Source organism: Salminus brasiliensis, chromosome 20 (assembly GCF_030463535.1).
Source record: "Salminus brasiliensis chromosome 20, fSalBra1.hap2, whole genome shotgun sequence".
Lineage (NCBI taxonomy): Eukaryota > Metazoa > Chordata > Actinopteri > Characiformes > Bryconidae > Salminus > Salminus brasiliensis.
The window spans coordinates 10,302,459-10,325,199 of record NC_132897.1 but is presented as its reverse complement, the minus strand read 5'-3'; the positions used below and the strand labels follow the sequence as shown (position 1 = coordinate 10,325,199).

The 22,741-nt window shown below is 38.4% G+C and overlaps 1 protein-coding gene across 1 annotated transcript; it reads left to right on the top strand.

Moving 5' to 3' along the window:
• The first annotated feature begins 11,818 nt into the window (after nucleotides 1–11,818).
• hmgcra (3-hydroxy-3-methylglutaryl-CoA reductase a) lies at nucleotides 11,819–22,520 on the top strand. Its single transcript, XM_072664521.1, has 20 exons — nucleotides 11,819–12,070; nucleotides 13,230–13,428; nucleotides 13,528–13,639; nucleotides 14,003–14,090; nucleotides 14,180–14,264; nucleotides 14,404–14,509; nucleotides 14,612–14,718; nucleotides 14,812–14,931; nucleotides 15,049–15,209; nucleotides 15,579–15,823; nucleotides 16,077–16,246; nucleotides 16,811–17,005; nucleotides 17,215–17,373; nucleotides 17,970–18,127; nucleotides 18,477–18,582; nucleotides 18,976–19,146; nucleotides 19,253–19,393; nucleotides 19,492–19,650; nucleotides 19,787–19,941; nucleotides 20,595–22,520. The coding sequence occupies exons 2-20, from the start codon at nucleotides 13,264–13,266 to the stop codon at nucleotides 20,647–20,649; spliced, it is 2,658 nt and encodes an 885-aa protein (XP_072520622.1). The 5' UTR covers nucleotides 11,819–12,070; nucleotides 13,230–13,263; the 3' UTR covers nucleotides 20,650–22,520.
• Nucleotides 22,521–22,741: the final 221 nt, after the last annotated feature.

Below are 22,741 nucleotides of genomic sequence, written 5' to 3'. Positions count from 1 at the left end.
ACCCAATACTAAGAGGACTTTGTGCCTTTAAACCTGTTTTTATCTCAATATATTGCTATATCGTGCGACAATAAAGATTTCAGACATGTGCAATTATGGCTCTGAAAGAAGAACAGAGCTGACCCTGTGCTCTAAAACGCTAAAGGCCTTGCCCCTGGTGTCTCTAAGAGGGCCATCATGTGAAACAGAGGCTTTGTGGCAAGAATCCTGAGATGAAAAGGAAAGAAAAACACTTTGTTCTTAATACTCCTTAAAATAAGTCTGCCTGTAAGGTATGTTGAAAGATTATTAAGGTCAAGGTGTTGCATAATAACAAAGGGTAATTTTCTCATGTTATTAAAAATGTTTTACCATTAGAGCCACTTCCAACGCATTATCTCCTGGCTGAATAACTTCTTTCCTAATCTGTCCGCTCAGCATTCTACTGTCATCAGTGGTTGCAGGCCTTCCTGACACCAAACTCGGGCAAGCTATGTTGGAGATAATACTCTGTGATTCCAGGTCTGAGTGAATGGTAGTGGTATAATTATGGTCACACATAATATAGTCTTCCCCTTTCTGGTCAGTGGAAGGTTGACTATGCTGAGCAGTATTCAGCAATGATATTTCTGTTGAGAAAACTGTGCTGGAACAGTGCTGGTCTGTGGACATCTTCAATTTATGCTTCAGTTCATTCTGCTTCTGTTGAAGCATGAGTAAATATTTCTGATGAGAAGCAAAATCCAACAGAGACTTGCTTAGCTGGCCCGCACGGAAAGTATCAGGTGCTGTCCTGCAAATGAAATCAGACCCAGGTGAAATCATGTGTCTCAGGTTTACTTTGAAATCTTTATATTTAATTAAATATATCAGCATCATTGATGTTTCTACATTTGTTTATATAACTATAGGAGTAAGTATTCACCTGTATTTCTTACTTAGGTGAAGCCTCTCAGCATGTTGCTTGCAGAACACATTATTCAACACTGTCTGCATTTCTAAAAGGGCATCAGTAAATCTTTCTACATGCAAGACAATAACAATAAGGAGTATGCATTACACAGGAGAGAAGATTTAGTCTCATAGATAGTTAAATATAAAGATACACCATATGGACAAAAGTATTGGGACACCTGCTCACTCTTTCGAAATGAGGATTTGATTGCAAAAGCGCAACTGAGGTCAGAATGTGGCATGATCACCACCCCACATCATCCCTGAGTCCGAAATGAATCCCAAAAGTATTGGAGCACCACCATTCCAGAAAACACAGTTCCACCGGTCAATGCTGTGGGGCTTTACACCCCTTCAGCCTAATGCCTGGCAGACATGCAAATAGGTTCATGTTCATCTGCTCCAGAGAGTCCTATTTTATTGGTAATTGTTCTATGTATATATATCTATGTCAGCAACGGGTGCATCTTAAAGTAGATGCATTCATTAGAAGGGTTGTCCACAAACATTTGTACATATATTTTGAGGTAACAATAACAAACAATAATGGTACTCAGTCAGACATCTATTTTTAAAGTTTTTAAAAGTTTAGTGTAGTGTCCGCACAAAATAGTTTTATTAACAAAAATACCTCGATCTTCAGGGTCATTTAGACCCCAGACTGACATCTCTGTCTGCTTCTGTTCCACTTCCTGAAGTGATAACTTGAAACGAATAATCGTTAAATTTGCATCAACTCTTAACTGCTGTAGTAATTGTTAATAACAATAAATGTTACAAACCAAGCAAGAGGCTGTGTTACTCACAGGCAATAATCTCTCTTTAGAAAAAACACTGCCTCCTGAAGTGTCCTTTTTGTTTTTGTGTTTTTTTGTGTTCTCTTTTGGGCAGAGGGCAGAAGGTGGTGGTTTGCAAACACGACTGTCTGAAAAATAAATTAAATATGTAACATTCATAAAAGCAAAATGCCATCTGGTCTTAAAATGTGTATTACTGCATCTAACCGTATGTCTCTTATGACTATAATATTACCTTGCAGTATTTGTCCATGGGGCAAACAGTCAGACCCTTGCTTGGAAGATTCTGCCACCTGCTTGGGTACCACAAGAGGTCCTTTAAATGTCAAGAGGAGCTCTTTGATGCTTTCATGGTCTGCAAGGTCCAGTGCAGTCTTTCCGAGTGCATTCTTATCATGAGGGTTAGAGCCATACCCAAGGAGAAGTTTCACAACCTAAATATGAACATTAAACAGAAGCTGTACTGCTTGTGAAGACAACATAAAGTATGGTCAGATAAGAGAGTGACAATAGCTAATCTGCATTCTTGTCTATACTGTTTTTCTGCACTTATGAAACATCCTCAGTCTTAGTCCAAATACTGTTCTATTCAAAGGTTTGCATCTAGCTAAGTACAGTCCAAATGCCTGGATATGTTTTTAAAAATGCATTAAGAGATCACTTATGTGGACTTGGCATAGCCAAACATCCCAGAACTGCAGAATGCCCACACAGCATCCTCCTGTCTTTGGGAATCTGTACTCACGAGTTGAACTTGCCAAGTCAGTAATACCAGTTACGTATGTACAAACTTGCCATATTGTGTACTGAAAATCCACCAATGAGTTATAAAGGAAATATGTCCGGGTGAGAACAAAGGCTAATGCAGGAAGAAGCTGAAAACAAAATATTAAATAATACTTGGTACCAAAACACTTTGGTACAAATATTACATCATACTGAAAATGTTTCTTTTATAATAATTACATAAGGAACCACATGAGGATTACCTCATATTGTCCACAGAAAACAGCATCATGAAGTGGAGTGACACCATCCAGCCCTTTCCTGTTGATATCTGCACCTGCATGCAAAAGCTGCTCCACCACATCCACATGACCTGCAGCACAGGCCTCATGTAGAGCTGTCCATCCTGAACACAAGGCATACTTTATTACCACAAATAGAAGCATCATGACTAAATTTCTTTAATTAAGTAAATAGTCTTGATAGATTTACAATGTTATATGAGTTTTACATTTTGGGCATGAGCCAAAAGGTCTAACTAACCTGCATTGTCTGAAATGTTGATGCTCATTCCAGCATTGATAAGTTTTTTTACCAGAGGCAGGTCCCCTTTTTTGCAAGCCTGATGTAGATAAGTCTCTCCCACGCAGTTTCTATGGTAGAACATTCTTGGTGTAATCTTTAAACAACGTTTTGCCACTACATAAGAAGAGTATACATTTGTGTCAATATATGGTGACAAAAACATATTGTTCACATTTTTTTATAAGACATCACACGTTTCACCATCTGAAAGATCTGCCTGAGAAAAATGTTTGTGTTATTAAGTCACCTGCATCAACAGTGTTGTTGTGTTTACTGAGCTTAGGTTTCAATGACTTTTTCTGTAGTTTGCTGATTCTTGTTTTCTTCTGGTGCTGGCTCAGCTGATCAGTGTATAAAACCCCTTCATTTTCCACAGCTATCTGAAGATTATGTTCTTGTACACTCTCTGAACCTTGATTGTTATCTGGTGTTGGAAGTAAACACAGTGGCTTCTGTGCCAAGTCTCTCAGCATGCTGACAGAGGTCCCTGTGTCCAGTGGGTCAGCTGGGTTCTCTAGTTGTTGTCCAATGCCTCGCTCATCAGGAGCTTTGTATAAGCCATGCTGCTCGCTGAACTGTTCATTACCACAGATGAAAGCAACTGGGACGGCATTTTGGTGTAGCTGAAACACTACATTCTCTTTATCTTTGTCAGTGGTCTTCAAGGGTTCCATCTCTTCAATGACAGTGCAGTCTGAATCTGTAGATCCTTTGGAGTCTTGATTTTCTTCCATATCTGCACTGTCAACTTGAGCCAACGAGGATGAGGGTTCAAAAGTACTAACATCTGGGGCGTTTCTGTTTGTATTAGCATTGGTTTGGTTATCTCTTGGGTTTTTACTGCTTGTAGGGCTAACTAAGCATTCTTTCTTTTTGTCTGAAGCAATGGCTTGAAATTCTAAGAAACCATTTGGAGTAGTCTCAACAAACCTCAACCCTGATTTGCCATCATCTTGCCTCTTATTACTGACAATTCCACCAGTTTCAAAAGGACTGGCAGGAGCTTGACTGCAGCTGAGCTGAGTGTCTCCATTGTCTTCTCTTTGCTGGACTTGTTTGGTGGGTGTGTCTAGTTTGTCACTCTTAGAATGTTTTCCATAGGACAGTACAGTGGAAATGATTGTCTCTTGAGAGCTTGACAGCATCTCTCTGCTTGTGAGATTGTTCACAGTGTCTATATTGGTCTGAGACCATTCAGATGTATTATCCATTTTGACAGACCCACTCACGAGGTTAAGAAGGGGCAAAGACGTTTGTTTTTGTTTGCCTTCATCAAAATAAGACTGGGCTGTGACAATGCTTGATGCTTGACTACTTGAATAAATGTTTTTTAGATGCTCATCAGTCACTTCTGACTGTCTTAACAGGTTTTGTCTCACCTGGGACTCTGGACTGCAGGTCAGTCCCTGGTCATGAATCATACCTATAAGCAGAGATGGTGATCCACTTTCAGTTGATTCAAGACATCCTGTGCTGGGTAAAGGTGAGTGCATCACTGCTCTCAATGACTGCCTCCCACTGTCCATCACAGTTTGCCCTTCAACTTTCGATACATCAATTTTATTTAGACAGGGTGTGTGGAGAGAAATACTGCATGCTTCATGCGAGTTACTTGAAGTCTGTGAAGCACATGCATCTTTTTGGCAAACAGCAGGCTCTGAAAGGTGATTCTTACATATACTGCTGTTCAGTGGAGAAGCAGATCCATCTGATTCTCTTTTGGCTACATTGCTACTGCTTGCCATACAGACACTGTTCAGGTCAAAATTGAGCAAATAATCCAAAAATGTGTTGTTCTTGTTTGCCACAGCAATTCGTCTGATCCTTTTTTTCGCCACAGCTTTATGATGGTCTCTGAATCCATCCAAGCTCATTTTTGCTGTATTATCAGTGATAACCCTCAGTAAGCCTTTGGACCGGCTTGGATTACTTTCATTAGCAGCTGAAACCAAGCTCTGAAATTAATGTAGAAAAATCTTTTTTCAGCACACTAAAATATATATTCAAATAAAGCATCTGGAAAAAAAAATGTTCTATTACTAGAGACTTACCTGACTTGCCTGAATATCCTTATCTATGGTGTTGGCATCTTTCCTTGCAATTTCACCAAGTAACCCTAAAAAGAAGGAATGTGTACAAAAAAAAAGGTAAAACAATCTAAACAAAACAAAAAACATGGTCAGGGTTAACTTGGTTAAATTAACGGTCATATTTGGACATCTGGTAGCTTTCCAAATCCACCTTAAAAAAAAGCCCAGGCTAAATTAATTTGTATGAATTATTTTATTTAAGAGCAACAAAAGAGATGACCTCACACAAATAATAGGAATGCTGGCATATCAGGTTACAGAAAGCAAAAAACTATGTCAACAACTGACATATTGCTTGGGTCCTAAAAACGTATCCTGAAAATGTACCTCAAAGTAAAGCAGCTAGTACTCACCCTTACAAATGGAACAGCTGTCAGTATATCAAAATATTAATATTAACATTAACCTTCATATTTTGTAAAGAATATGTATTAATAACAGACAGGAATATTAGCTATAATGCATTAACAAAAACTTTTTGTTAACAAAATTACCAATTTTGCTAAAGTTTGCATTCATTGGTAAATTTGATAAGGATGCTAAAATGCACAACCCTAAATCAGATTTGCTCAGTAGCATCATACTAACTGTGCAGAGATCCAGAGAAATCCTGAGTGGCACTTAAAAACCAATACCCAGGCGATGACGAATGAGCCTCTATGTAATCCACAGTGACATCACTCTCACCATCACTGGCCATGGAAGATGAAGTGTCTGAAACTAGATGCTGGGGATCTGGAACCTGTAAACAGCCATGATGTGCCAGTAATGAGCCAGTAATGACCACGTCTTTTGCTTGTCCTTCTTGTAGGGGTGCAGTCTGCGCTGAAGACACTAAGAAATTAAATGAGATGATATCTCAAATTCAGTAATATGAACCTGGCCCAGTATAAAAATGCTGGTATTAATGCTTATAGGTTCCACTATAAAGTTCCATTGGACAGCAAGTATACTTCTCAATGTACAGAAAGCCTTGTGCTACTGTGAGACTAAAAACACTAAAAGATAATGTAAAGGTGTTAGTCGAAAGTGCATTTGCTTTGCCTAATTCATAATGATGTTCTTCATAATGAATTAGCATGGTAAACATTTCCATCTTGAGCAGCTGCTACTTCTTATTTTAACATCCAAATCACTTTTACTCTCTTCACTAGTCTGTGCCTGATATATGGTAATTAGCACATAATTCTGCTAGTGCATGTTTAATGTTTATATACAACAGTAAATTCATAAATATTACATATCCCATATCTCCAATCCCACTGTATTGATGTACCTTTGGAAGAGCCATCCCTGTCAATGGAAGAGTCATGTACTTCTTCTGCTTCTCCAGCAACAAAAGCTCCAATTTCACTGGTCTGTTGACTGGTTGTTGCTTCATCGTACTCAGCAGACTGTCTCGCCTTCTAAGTTTTAGATAAGATATGCAGAATATGACAAAATAGAAACATATTATTTAAATAAATAAATATGAAAATAATTACCACTTAACTAACAAACATCTGCACTTTCTTTAGAATGTGAAATGACTTTTAGACTTGTGGCACTACTGACACTTCTGGATGACTAAATGATAGTCTTGTTCCTACAAATACAACCACATACTTAGTTTGAGATTAATATTATATTATGACTTACTTTACAAGGCTCCCTTCTTGGTTCTTCATGTTCACTTTCCACACAAGAACTGGTAATGGACACACTTTGATCTATTATAACAATACACACAAGCCTTAAATTCAGCAGGACAAACAAACTATGTTTAAGAGAGAAGTACATGCATATATTCATACCTGACAAACATTGTGTTTGGGTTGTAGGTACATATTTTCTTAGTAGATTCTGTACACTCATGTCTTTGTTAATATCTATGGCAGCCTCTCCTTTCTCATTCGTCAACAAAGGATCAGCACCATGCCTCAACAGCAGATCTATAACCTAAATTCACAAAGCAATTTATATATGTCATTTCAACTGGGGTGCCGGTATTACAAGCACTTTGGGAAAAAAAGCACTCACCTCAAGGTTGCCAAGATGCACTGCATCATGTAAAGGTGTGACACCATTGTACCCTGCAGGGTTTACTTGGGCTCCAGCTTCAAGTAGAGTCTCTGCAATGATATAATTATTGTGCAACACTGCTTCATGAAGAGGAGTCCAACCTAGAGAAATATGATTGACACAGGCTTATTGATAAAGCACTGAAGCAGAAATTCTTATTATGTGATCTGGGGAACTAAATTAGCCTCCAAGCACTAATTTAGACTGTATGGTATCTTCCATCATACTGTACCAGCATTATCCGGCAGGTTGACACAGGCACCAACTCTTATCATGTCATTTACAGAATGAACATCTTCCTTCAGGACAGCAATGTGCAATTGTGTTTCTCCAAACTGATTTCGTCTGTGGATGCTGCTAACACGTAGGACTTTCCCCGTCTTTTGGTTTTTAATAGCTATACCGCAAAAACCTAAAATAGTACATATGAACATGTCTCTACAATAAATCTGCATCTCTATTAAAAAAAAAAAAACTAAAGGTCTACAAGCTATTTTACCATTTTATATTAACATATGATTATGCACTTGCCTTGGCTGCTGTTGAGCTCATTTCCTGGTCTCTGCTGACCCCCTCTGGACGAATGTGCTAAGACAACATTCTTCCTAGACATATCTCTTTTAGATGATGTATCCTTGCGTTTTTGCCTAATCATTCAACACATTCAAAAGAATGATATTAAATGAGCTTGTTGATCCATTTCCAAACATAGAACTAGAGGATCTGGTAATCCATAAAATACTTGTAATCCAAAACAACTACTCATCCTGGGCTTTTTGAATAATTCTGATCTCTGAAACCTAACCTGTGTTTCCTAGTTCCCTTTGTGACGTATGACTTTGAGCCTCCTGTTTCTTCCTTTCCTTCACTTTCCTCAGTGTAAGACTTGCTAGATGTTCTTAGTGACCGTCTAAGAGGTCCTGCATTTTGTCCATTGCACACATTCTGTAACAAGACATTGGAAAACAGGAATTAGGGAGTGATCAAACTTAAGGAGAAGTCTGATTGCCATTCTACACTTCTAAGATTAGCTACCTTGGTAGAGGTCCTTTGGTTTTTTGGAGTCTTCTTCCTTGGTGCCAATGCATCTGTAAATAGTGCAAATAAGTAACAGGGAACGCACTTAAGACACTGTAATAATTTCAGCAGTGTCAATTAACAGCCACTAGGTGGAAGCAGTTTCAAAAAGTTGGGTTTCAGCTAGAGCCCACGCCTGCTCACATTATACAATATATATTTATATTGTTGATCATTTTTAACAGTCAAGTCACGGTACAAATGTTACAATTTCATGACACTTAAAAATACAAATGAATGTATTCCTATACATTCCTATATCTACAAATACATAAGTCTTGTATTAGTCTGTCTAAATTTTGATGCTAAGTGTAACTTTAGTTTTAATTACATTTTAATGTAATTTAATTTACCTGTAATGTGATCCACATTTGTTGAATTGTCATCATCCTTGTAAACAGCATCTCTCCTAATACAGTATTCATTTTCATGTTAGTATTGAATGCATGATTTTTTTCCTCAACAGATCCTGTGACTTGCAAACTATTTATATAAGAATACGAACCTCGCAGAATGAACCAGCAGGCTGTCATCAACCTGTGCAGACACAACCAATATTACAGAGAACAATATTTTGTAATTATGTAAAATTTAAGTAGTGATGTCCACTTTTAAGTAACGATGTAAGATTATGAAAAAATGATTATGTAAAAAATGTAATGTCATTATTACTTTTTAGCCTCACCACACCACACACCTGCCTGCCATTGTACACACCAGTGCCCAACCTGTCTGTTTTCTTTGTTTCTACAATAATTTACCTGTTGGTTCTCACAAGGTCTTTTCAGACCTCTGCTGGGCAAAACCTCAATAAGTGGAGAAACTCCTGCCAAACAATTAATGGTAGTTTAACAATGAAATCTAATCCAAACTCTATGTTAAAACCCTTGATATAGGAAAAAATGTCAAGTTAGCAGATGTCTGCTACATTTTGAGCATACTGCATAAAATGACACTTTAATAATATAATTTTTTGGTAAGATAAAGTTGGCAACATCACTTACAATTATCTATACAGTGATATAATACTCCTTACCATTGTCATAGGAGGATACTGGGTTACTGTGAGGAGAGGCTGAAAGTGCCCCCACGGTTCCCAACATTAACAATCTGTGTAACATTAAGATAAATGATGTGATCAAGGTTTCGGTTTCAGTTGCTATAAATAACATAACAAGCTAGATAGCTAAGGAAATTACTTAAAACAATACTGGTCATTATTTTTGTTGCATTTACACCACTTACTGGATTTTGTTCTTCTTCAAATGTCATAGTTAAGTAATCTCTACATTCAGGTTCTAGAAAATGTGTACTGCTTGTAAAAAACGTCAAAGGTAAAAGGTAGCAGTTGTCGCTAGTGCTAGCTACACTGAATTTGGGGTTTATCAGCACTGGCTAGCACTACTAGCTTTATTGGCTATTAGCTAATATCCTAGTAGATGATTAAGCACTGTTGTAGCTCTCTGGATAGGAGCATCTGCTAAATGGCATAAATGTAAATAGCTATGTAAATGTACACATTATTTTTACAACTGTCTGTGAAGCTGCTGGGTATCTTGCTACCACGAACACTAGTAGAAGGCTAACGTTTAGCTGAAGCACGCTAGCCGGCTAGCTAGCCTGTTACAGCGTACCGTACCTGTTCATGTAAAACGTTTCGTCAACTTCTTCACTCTCTGGGTCTGTTAAGACCGTCTCTTCATGGTCTATCTCAATATTTAACTCCATCCTCGCTAACTGTAGAATTACCTAAGAAGCTAAGCTGCTTTTTACCGAGTAGTTTTACCCGGTAACTCTTTCCCCGTTTAGAGCGGTTTACTTCAACTGACCCGCGATCGCTTTAACCCGCGAAACGGTTCGACGCGCGCATGCGCAAACGATACAAACATGTGTTTACTTACTTATATGTATATATTTAAGTAAGTAAACAATACAAATTTATCCAAATTTATACAAAAAATACAATTTTTTATTTGTATTTTTTATTTTTTTTATAAATAAATAATAATAATTAAAAAAAAAATATATATATATATATATATATAAAGATATATATATATATTTATTTTTATTTATAAAAAAATACACATATATATATATGTATATATATATATATATATATATATATATATATATATATATATATATATATATATATACATATATATATGTGTGTGTATATATCTTTATTTTTATTTTTATTTATTTTATTTTTTTTTTACGAAATATAGCCACCGGCTTGCATTAATAGATAATCTAATCAGAACTTCCAAGCATCTGAATTTAATAAGCAGAGTGTCTGTCCTTTTTAATGACGTTTTATTTAACCGGAGTCACTGAAATCTGTCTAGAAATATATTAAAACATTAAAACATTTTTTTTTCATTTGGTTGGAAACCTTTTTGGCATATAAACCTTTTCTGGTTTTAATATTACTGCTTTTGTTTGGCCTCCATGCAAACTGTATGTAAGTAAGCAGTAGAACGTGAAGGCAACCAGACTTCTGGTATCTTGAAGAATGTGTCCTACAAGGAAATTATTTAAACAGATACAAAAAAAAAAAATCAGAAACAGCCTTTTGAACACATGGCACATGGTGCACTGTTCAGATTGTAGGATAGGTATATAAATTATTATATATGTTTTAAAAGTTCACTCACATTATCCCAAAGACACATTATTGCTTTATTCAATTAGTATTTATAAATGCATTTGTTTTACATGATTTCCATGACTGGAAAATCTTGAGTACTGTATACCCCAGGGCACGAAGAGTTGAAAATCCTATTAATTTCTGTCAGGAGCATAAATAATATCATGCAGAAGTTTGCAAACGCAAAAAAATCTTTAACTTCCTGCACTTTGGGGATCAGTTCATCATCTTCTACTCACTTAAGTATTCACAGTAACAGAAACTGGCGTGCTCAGTTTTGCATGCCATTTTACTTATTCATATTTCCAGCCTGCACGCCCTGAATTTACTGTGTAAACCATTACAAGGTTATAGAAATGGTAATCAAATGAAATCTTTCTCTCAGTCACAACTTGAATGAAATATACATTTTACATGATATATTATTTGTAAACTAGGCCTAAGGTGGCTGTTTAATCTATAGACTTAATAGAAGTCAGTTAATAGAAGTTCCAGCTGAAAATGCACAGCTTAGTGTATTTGTTTCCAGTTTCCAGCTCAGATTCAACTTCCAGACACCTGCTCTGTCTTGTGTGTACCGCACCAAGAAATACTGTAAGGGCTGGAGACATAAAATCTTGGATATATCCCAACAATTAAAATGTCACTGCAGTGTGCAGGAACTCCTACTGCTTAAAAACTCCTAAAACGTCAGTTTTCCTGCAGTCATACGAAATCACGCCAGAAACCCTCCCTGTCTCTGATCACGCGTCCTTGGCCTGAGCCACGCCCCCCACACAGTGTTTTTTACTGATGGGCGTGGTTTGTGCCTCCGCATACTGGACCTGCGAATCTGATTGGCTCCGCGGTGAAATGACGCAGGGCCATGCCATCGCTCCATACGAATTACAAGAGGATGCCGGTAGGCGATTGGCTTCAGCACCGGAGTGCTCACTCAAACCACAGGCTATGGATTAAGGCTCTCTTTATATATTTTTCTTTTTATAACAACACTGAATAAATGTAATTAACTGCATTTAGCTTCTGGAGCCGTTTTATTTTTATTCACCTGCTGAATTATCCGGTACAACCTGCGTGCGGGGATTTCATTAGCTAGCTCAGATATCTCCGCTTTCAACGGTCTAATACTCTGACCCTTTCTGACACTGGTAAGTACTAAAGCTTGGTTCTACCTCCTGCCTTTTTTATTAACCATTTATAAATATGGTTTCAGTAAATGACGAGGCTTGGTATGACAGGAAAGTGCATCTTAGGGAAAATGCACTAACCAGACGTGGTTATCTGTTTGATACCCTATTTACCCTATATACCCTGTGTTGTACATCACATGCCACAGACCTGTCCATCACTGCATGTTGGCTGCATCTTTTAACACGCAGGCTGTGTTCACATAGACTGCCCCGCTATTTGAAGGTATGGGCCCTGTGCTGCAGTATGTGTGGGCTGTAAGTGCAATTTCCATTCGTTTGCGTTGAAGTGAACGAGTGGGCCAGATGACTCAGCTGAGCCCTGTGTAAAGACTGACTGATGATGTCTGCTAGTGATGCAGTTCTACATCATTTGCCTAAAATAGACAAACGTAGCTTAATTAGTACGTTGTTTAGGCATCGATATTAAACCATACATTACAGTGTAATTAAATGTGCTTAATTAAATGATGCTGTTACCACTATTAACTCAGACTCTGTAATACCACCGTCTACTAGAACCCTGGGGTTTATATTTCCCTCAAGATTGTCTTAGGATATTTGTTGGGTTTTATATACTTGCTGTAATTTACATGACCATTTTCTGACCTCTCTTAGAATTAAACAGGCCTTTGTTTGCTACTGTGCTTTTGAAACTGGAATATGTAAATGATCTCTGTTCTGATTGGCCGCCGTGCATTGAGTCTTATTCAAAGAGCAGTCCTAGTTAAAACACTGTGACATTAGTTTAATTCTTTAAAATTATTTTTACTATTTTTATTTTATTAGGGATTCCGTGGCCTGCATGTTAAAACATAATAACAGACCCTTTAATAAAGCTTTGTTCACTTGGGTTAGTGTGGTATTTTGCACCTAATATGTTTGAAGTATGGGTTTTAACAATAGAATAATCATTAAATGTAATAAAATAATCAAGCAAATTTACATTTAAGCTCTTTCATTGACTAACACTGTGCATCATAAGTGTGCGACATAATATCTCACAGTGGTGGTATGTGAGACTGAGCTTCAAACGTTCAAAGCATTTTTTTGGGTCTTACAGGATTTTCTCTCATGACTTTCATATCGTTTCTCTTTGCTTGTTCCCTCCCTTTCACAGTCTCGTGCTGTAGCGACACATCAGAGTGGCCAGAATGCTGACCAGACTTTTTCGGATCCATGGCCTGTTTGTGGCCTCCCACCCCTGGGAGGTGATTGTGGCTACAGTGACCCTCACCATCTGCATGATGTCCATGAACATGTTCACCGGCAACAACCAGATTTGTGGCTGGAACTTTGACTGCCCGAAGTTAGAGGAGGTGCGCTGTGTTACAGTGGAAAGCTACATGGATCAGTATAGCTGTAGAATGTAATGTAATGTTAGTGGTAACCTTTTTCCTGTTTACATTTGTACACAGCAAGTCCTCAGCAGTGACATTATCATACTAACCATCACAAGGTGCATAGCCATCGTCTACATTTACTTCCAGTTCCAAAATCTCCGGCAGTTGGGATCAAAATACATACTGGGTAGGATTCAGAGTTTTTATACACAAGCATTCAAAAGTTATTGAAATACTAGTCTACTGTTTTCTGATATATTGCATTTTATAAATTCTATAGATATTTTCATTCTTCATATCTAAAAGGAAGTTCTCTCAAAAAGCGTATAAAATAAACAGTAAATAAGTCTGTAAATATTTATTTAGTAATTTTATCATTTAGGACACATCCAACAGCTTTGTGATGTCCTAGTAATTATTTGAAACCTGAAACATGGATTTTAAATGTAAATATTACCATTTCCATTTTTCCTTCTACTCTATAATGTGGTCAAATGAAATTGGTGAATGTGGATTTGACCTTACACTGGTTATTGTTTTGTTTTTGTAGGCATTGCTGGGCTTTTCACAATCTTCTCCAGTTTTGTCTTCAGCACTGTTGTAATTCATTTCTTGGATAAGGAGCTCACAGGCTTAAAGTATGCCAAAGATATGTTTTTATAACGTTATGATGTTTTACAGGTTATTTCATACTGTTTAGTAACATATTCTTTATATTTCTCTCCAGTGAGGCACTGCCTTTCTTCCTGCTGCTGATCGATCTCTCTAAAGCTTGTGCTCTGGCCAAATTTGCACTAAGTTCAAACTCACAGGTAATTGGTCAATTTTGTGCTTCCAGATTGTCCTATTTCTTATTATGTGTAATAATTTTCCTGTAGTATTGTTATAACTGGAGAGTGTTTATCAACTAATTTAAATTGTGGTGTGTTAACTAACATTTTTATACTGCAGGATGAGGTGAGAGAAAACATTGCGAAAGGTATGGCTGTACTTGGACCTACATTCACCCTGGATGCCCTGGTGGAGTGTTTAGTGATTGGCGTTGGTACCATGTCAGGTATTTATCATATGGCAACCAGAGGTATAACCACAATTTAAGACCAGCATCTTTACAGTGGACGAAACGCATAACCGACCTGTAATTTCTGATGAACCATAGGTGTCCGCCAGCTTGAGATCATGTGCTGCTTTGGATGCATGTCTGTCCTGGCCAACTACTTTGTCTTCATGACTTTCTTCCCTGCCTGTGTCTCACTAGTGCTTGAGGTATGTTAAACTCCATCCTTGAACTGTATTGTTTGTGTGTGTAAAAGGACTCAAGAGTCTAAACCAGTTTTACATAGTCTTTATCGTATACAGTTGTCTAGGGAGAGCAGAGAGGGACATCCTATCTGGCAACTGAGCCACTTCGCTCGCGTCCTGGAGGAGGAGGAGGACAACAAGCCCAACCCAGTGACCCAGAGAGTGAAAATGATCATGGTACAAAAACAGTGTTCTGAAACGAGTACCACCAAACAGTGCCTTAATCTTCTGCCATTGTTTTTCACAAGAGAAGCAGGCACAGGCACATACATTTTCTTTTCCCTGTCCTTGCAGTCTCTTGGCCTGGTAATGGTCCATGCCCATAGCCGATGGATTGCTGATCCTGCCTCTCCAAATGGAACCCTTGATGTGCCTCATGTGGGAATAAGTCTGAATGACCACACCCCGAAAAGGATTGAGCCAGATATGCCGCTGTGGCAGTTCTACCTGTCCAGGTGAACACTCTTATGTAGAGCTTTTTAACCTTACGAAGTCATCATTAATCAGAGGCAATAACGAAACGGACTGATATTTACTCAGTCTGACTTGTATCTCATTTATGAAAGCACAGAAAGTCTACAGAAGCCTAGATTTTATAGCACATTAATTATTACAAAATAATAAAATGTATTTTTCACATTTAAATGGAAAATGGAACTGGAATTCTGTACATAGCTATAATTAACCATGTTGTTTGCTATACATTGAAATGACAGTAATATAGTTACATTTTGCCCTTTTTGCTATGAGAATAATACAGATTGTACAATTACTTTGTGTTTGTCCTGGAAAATATAAATACAAATGTATTTATTTTTCCATAGAATGATCAGCATGGACATCGAGCAGGTCATCACATTGGGCCTGGCCCTCTTCCTGGCTGTGAAGTACATCTTCTTCGAGCAGGTGGAAATGGAGTCCACATTGTCTCTTAAAGTCCCCAACCCCAGCTCCATGCTCACGCAGAGGTGGTCTCCTGACCAGTGCTGCAGGAAGGAGATTGCCCCCCGGCCCAGCAAAGCCAAGAAGACCCCAACTCTCCCTCCTGTCATCACTAAAGAGGAAAGAGGTACAGAAATGTCTACAGCTCATAAATGATTTGGTGACTTTATAGGAAAAATGAATTCAACTTATGCATTCTTGTTCCACCCACAAATGTACTCTTCCATAGCAACTGTTGCCAAGGTAGACAAGCTTTATCCTCTGCAAAAAAATCTCTTATTCAATCTAAAGTGATACGGTAGCACTCAGATTTTGTTAAAAAATGACTTTCCAGAAATGTGAACCAGGGTCTAAATATATTCTTCTTCTCATCCATGTAGATTTAGTGATTAAACCCCTGCCTGCCATGACTGAACCAGCTCCTAAAAGCACATTTGTGGTGGGAGAGGAGGAAAGCCTGGACGGTGCAATTGTGGAGGAGCCTCAGCCCACCATCCCCCAAGAGCCCAGGACAGTAGACGAGTGTCTGGTCATTCTTAGAAATCCTGAGGTGAGTACTGATTTAAAACCCATAATTGGTCAACAAAGAGTGTTCTTGCAGCTTTAGCCATTCTTGTTGTGGTAGCAATTGCTTGTTGAAGATGTTTCCTCTTAATTTTGTTCCAAAGTTCCAAAGTGTCAAAAAAGGTAGTGGTTCCTTTTACCTTGATTATGACCCCTGTAATCTCTAATGAGCTTGCCCACCTTACTTATACACTTACTCTTAACCAATTAGTGTATGACGTGAGAACGGATTAGGATCCTCTTGTGACACCATTCACCTACAAGGGTTGATTGCCCTGACCTAAACGTGATGTTTATACATATTACATGGTTGAATAAACATTTCTTTATACCTTTCTTGCATTATTTTTATTAAAAAACATTCTGATCACTTATCTTAATCTGGAACTTTAATTGGTTAAAATTTTCACAGTGCATATAAAAAAAACATTATGATTAGTCATTTGCATATTGTAGCCTTCTGCAATATCAGTATTGCAAAGGCCAGTATTGTGATACTGATTAACGATGACGGTAACTGTACTATAATACTGTATTTGTGATTCAACAGATGGGCGCTCGATACCTAAGTGATGCTGAGGTTATTATGTTAGTAAATGCAAAGCACATCCCGGGGTACAAGCTGGAGGCCATGATGGAAAGCCCAGAGAGAGGGGTGATAATCCGTAGAAAGATGCTGTGTCCAAAACTCCCCAAACATTCTGCACTCACCTGTCTTCCTTACAAAGACTATGACTACTCTCAGGTAAGGCAGGTCATCCTGAAACAAAGTGTACAGATTTTCAATATTGATAACATATACATATTGTATCACATTTGGCAATAATTGTGTTGACAGAATATTAATATTATGTGGAATTATTCACATATTTGAAGCACATTTAATGCATTACCGTGTGGGATGTAGTAGGCCCATGTTAAGTAACTGTTGTGCCTATATGGTCTATTTTTTAGGTGATGGGAACTTGCTGTGAAAACGTCATTGGTTACATGCCAGTTCCAGTGGGCGTTGCAGGGCCTCTGCTGTTGGATGGAAAGCAGTTCCAGGTCCCCATGGCAACAACTGAGGGCTGTTTGGTGGCCAGCACCAACCGTGGCTGCAGAGCCATAGCTGTAAGACACATCACTGATTTCCAATCAAAAACAAGTCTAGCTATGTACACTAGTTGTCCAAAGGTTTGTGGAAAACCCTTCTAATGAATGAAATATTAGTTGTACCTATTGCTGACACTCTCACTCACTACAGGCTTGTTGGCTTGTGGATAAGTGTTGCCAATAGAAAAAGACTCTCTGGAGCAGATAAAAATGTATAAAAACATATGTCTACTGCCAGGGGGAGCCTAGAGGAGTATAAAGCCCCTCAGCATTGAGCTGTGGAGCAGTGGAACTGTGTTCTCTGGAATGATGGTGCCCCATCCAGTAGCTTTGGGTTGATTTGGGAGCTGAGCATGAGGTGGGGTGGTGATCCAACATCTAGTAGAAAACTTTCCCTGGACAGTAGAGACAATTATTCCTACAAAAGTAAGAGAAGCTCATTTTAATACCTTTGATTTCAGAAGAAACAATAAATGAGCAGGTGTCCCAATATTTTTGTCCATATAGTGAAAAACATTACATTGTGTTAAATGGCTGTAACTACAGTACTGAAATGCTTAAACAAGCCCTGTGCAGAGCTTTGACTGGTTATGCTCTGGATGTTCCTTCGATAGCTGGGTGGTGGAGCCAGTAGCAGAGTTTTGGCTGACGGTATGACCCGGGGCCCTGTCATTCGACTGCCCTCTGCTTGCCAGGCTGCAGAGGTCAAGGCCTGGCTGGAGAGTCCTGAGGGCTTTAAGAGCATCAAAGAGGCATTTGACCACACCAGCAGGTTTGCAAAAAATAATCACTGTACATGATTTTCATTAGTAACGAAAAAAGTAATATGTTAAACTAAAGTTTGTTCTGCTTGTTTGATACACAATGGTACTAAATGGTCCACTGGTATGACTTTGTATATAAGATATTGTGTTAATTGTTTCCCAATAAAAAGTGAACGAGTCCAAATCTACAGTACAGTTCAGTTTGGATTCACTTATATCATATTTATAGTTAAACAATACTATAATAAAACAACAACAATAAAACTTAAACATAAAACTGACATATTAGAATGGGTTTGTACATTTTGGACAATTCCTTTTGGACCATTGTAAATTACTTTACACTTTTTTCCTCAGGTTTGCTCGTTTGGAGAAGCTCCTGATTGGCCTTGCTTCACGCAATCTCTATATTCGTTTTCAGTCCAGAACTGGAGATGCAATGGGGATGAACATGATCTCAAAGGTAAGAAAATGTCATATGTTGGAACATACTGATTTGTAAGATATGAAGTGTGTCCTAAAGCAGACGAAGGCTGCATTTCTCAGCCGTTATGTCACTATGCTGAACTACACTATAAAAGAAAAAGGTGCTTCTAAAGGTTCTTTGGGTGATATAGACAAAACACTTTTGGTTCCATTAAGAACCATGGTTGTAATGGAGATGTATGAGTCTACAGAACCTTCACTTGATAAAAAAAAATTATATACCAATTTAAAGGTTCTTCACTCTCATACATCTTTTTCACAAACATGGTTCTTCTGTTCAGGTGGGCATCTTAGACCTTTAGTGCAGAGTAATTACAGTACATAAGTAAGTACATTGGCTTAATATATATGCCACCATTTCTGTCCTTAGGGCACAGAGCAGGCTCTGGCTAGGTTAAAAGAAGAATTCCCCGAGCTGCAGGTCCTGGCAGTCAGTGGAAACTACTGCACTGACAAGAAACCAGCTGCCATAAACTGGATTGAGGGCCGGGGCAAGTCTGTGGTGTGTGAGGCTACCATACCTGCCAAGGTGGTCAAAGAGGTACAGTCCCTCAGGCTATTTGAAGATACTGAATGTTAAATGTTTGGTTCTATGAGGTTTGGCATGATGAGATCAGCTTTTAAGTAATGTCAAACTGCTTCTATAGGTTTTAAAGACAAGTACAGAAGCACTGGTGGATGTAAACATCAATAAGAACTTGGTGGGCTCTGCCATGGCAGGAAGCATTGGAGGCTACAATGCTCATGCTGCCAACATAGTCACTGCCATCTACATCGCCTGTGGACAGGTACAAGGTGTTGCTGCTTATCAGTTAATGAAAAAGTGCTAAATATGAAATAAATAAATAAACTGAACTGAAAGTAATAACAATTATTGCTGTGGCAGGACCCTGCTCAAACAGTGGGCAGCTCTAACTGCATCACTTTAATGGAGGCCTCAGGTCCCACAGGAGAGGATCTCTACATCAGCTGTACCATGCCCTCCATAGAGCTGGGAACAGTGGGAGGGGGCACCAACCTGGCACCCCAGCAAGCCTGTCTACAGGTATTTATACCTCTTCTCACCAGAGAAAGTCTCTCAAACTGAGATCGGCCAGGCCCAGGGCAGTCCAGTATGGCTGTCGGTGAAAACTAGAGGATGGGAAACATGACGTTTTTGGGTTTTTTTGTGCTCCTCTCAGATGTTAGGTGTGCAGGGTGCCAGTGAGGCTAACCCAGGTGAGAACGCCCGGCAGCTTGCCAGGGTTGTGTGCGCCACAGTGCTGGCAGGGGAACTGTCGCTCATGGCCGCCCTTGCCGCTGGACACCTGGTCAAAAGTCACATGACACACAATAGGTGAGTAAATAAATGCATATTTCAACATACTTCAACCCTAGACATGAGAGTTATTATTTGGTTAGTATACCAGTACTATAAACCCGTAGATGTGGCTTAATATACACTACATGTCAGAATGTTGCACCTATTGCTGACAGATGTCCAAATGCACCCATACAGCTTGTCTAGTCCCTTTAGATGCCTAAAGCCAGACGTGGGCTAGAGAGGTATAAAACCTCTCCAGCATTGAGCTGTGAAGCAGTAGAACGGTGTTCTGTGGTATAATGGTGGTGCTCCATACAGTACTTTGGGGATAAGTTGGGGATGAGGTGGGGTGGTGATCATCCAACATCCTGACCTTACTAACACTCTTGCAATCAGGTCCTCACAGCAATGCACCAAAAACCTAGTAGAAAGACTTCCCTGGACAGTAGAGAAAGTTACTCCAAAAGCAGGATGAACTTTTTAATACCCTTGATTTCAGCGGAAATGGGTGTCCCAATACTTTTGTTCATATTGTATATACAGTAATTGACCTTTGGGTTTAAGTGCTTTAAAACCAAGCTTGCACTAGTGCAATAGAATTAGCACTAAAACAAGCAAGAGTTCAGTGTGGGTCAGCGTATGTAACTTTGGGTTTAAGACCAAGCTTGTGAATCTTACCGTTTCAGGTCAAAAGTGAACTTGCAGGAAACTCCAGGAACCTGCACAAAGCAAGCATCTTGAGGACCAATCGAATGCAAGGTGCGGCCTGAAGTGTGGGAGACAAATGACATAAAGTTGAGGAGAATACATCCATGAGCAACATTACATGACTTTTACTGAAGCGGACTTCACAGAAGATGAATTACAGAACTCGTTCTGTTGAAACATCTCAAAGACTGCTGAAATACAGTTGTACACTAGACATTCTACTTTACACATCTCTGAACAAATGCTGTTTCTAATGCCTTCAGAACTTGCTGGATGCGCACACACACACACACACACATCATAGTAATTTATTTTTTTCCACATTTCACTATTTAAAACAAACAAAAAAAAAAACAATAAAAAGGGGAATATTTTTTGTCAGTATGTCCGTTTAAAGACTGCTCTAAAGACTGAATGGGGATGATATAGAAAACACAGATTATAATAGGACTACACAGAGGAGCTGAAAAGCTATGATTCTCAAGATCCTACTATTTTCTTCCTTTGGTAGAATGACAAAATATATGTAATTTGTATAATTGCCAAATACAGCCTTCTGCAGTCTCTCTCAATTATGTTTCCCTGAATGTAAGCTGGTTTGATAGATAAGGGAACTAAGCAGATGTGGTTTAATTGCTATATTGATAATTGATATATGCAAGATTTCTTGAAAGGACGACTGCAAAGGCGCAACTGTTTCACAAAGGTGCTCAAACAGCCTCAGTGACCTGCGTGTCAGCTGTTGATGTATATGCTTCTGAATGTGCAAGTCCATGCACACTGTATATGTACAACAGTACACACCACCTTCTGTGTTTCTGCCACACATCAACACTTAGCACTTACCTGTTTTGCTTTGTATGCACAAGGAACTAATTGTGAATTCAGCACGTACCGTTGTTCAGTCTCTTTTAAAATGCTACAATAGTAAAAGAGCAAGCGTTGTTTTACGAGAGTATGATTAAGTTTGTAACAAAACCATATAATCAAGTTTTCTATATTTTTTTAATAAAAATAAAGAGAATTTGAAATTCAATTTAGTCATTTTTTACTTTTTTACATTATCTGAATCTGGCATGTTTTAATTAATGTTTTGTGATGAATGCACCAATAGAAATGCTCCAAAATTACTTTGAATACAATGTCTTTCACTGAAAGTTAATGAAGGTTTTTCCTAGTCCTCCAGAGCTGCTTCTGAAATCATGGGTAATAACAGGGCGTTTATTATTTTTTTTGCCTTTGCTACAGTAACAGCCTTCACTCTTCTGCAAAGTCCACACACTAGATTTTAGAACATTTTTGTTAGGATGGCATTCAACCATAAGAGCATTGATGAGGTCACGTACTAATAATGGGTGATTAGTTGCAGATCAAAAATGCCACTCAAACTAATCCCGGGCCGGAGCTCGAGCACTTGAAGTTGGTTCCACTGCTCCACAGCCCAGTGCTGTGGGGCTTTATACCCCTCTATCTACTAGATGGCACTGGGCATGATAACTTCACACTCATTGTGACTATTCTAGAGTGTTGTGTTATATTGGCAGTGTTTTTCTATAGCGATTAAACAAACTGTGCATGGACAACTAAATACCTGTGTCAGTAATGGGTTAAAAGGAGTGTCTGGATACTTTTATTACATTTGTTGTATGTACGTATGTGTGGCCACCTACATTAAAACTCAAAAGTAAATTTACACAATTATGTACATACATAATTTACCCAGAAACAGGTGATTAGGCAAGACAGGTTTGCTTCTCTAGTTTTAACTGGGGCTATAGAACCAATGAAGCTACCAAGTGATGAAAATCTACATTTTAAGACTTTTGTGAGAACTATTGTGTTCTTCTGTATTAGCTTCAAAGGTCCTGTGCAAACCTAATAAACAAGCTGCAAACATGCCTTCATTAATCGTCAATGCTTGTATTTTTTCCCCTGAACTATTCCTGGAATAGAGCATGGAAATTCTACTGTATGTTCAATGATAAACACTGAAACAAAGATCAACAGTATAAGCCATACAACTCACACTAACGACTTTGAAAAATGACATGGGAAACTATAGGAATTTGATGTACGTGTTTTCTTGTAAAGAACTCACAAATTCTCAGATTTTTATATAACAAAG

Coding starts and splice junctions, on each gene's coding strand:
- hmgcra (XM_072664521.1), top strand. CDS start 13,264: ATGCTGACCAGACTTTTTCGGATCCATGGCCTGTTTGTGGCCTCCCAC. Junction 13,429..13,527: donor ACTGCCCGAAGTTAGAGGAG/GTGCGCTGTGTT, acceptor ATTTGTACACAG/CAAGTCCTCAGCAGTGACAT. Junction 14,091..14,179: donor AAGGAGCTCACAGGCTTAAA/GTATGCCAAAGA, acceptor ATTTCTCTCCAG/TGAGGCACTGCCTTTCTTCC.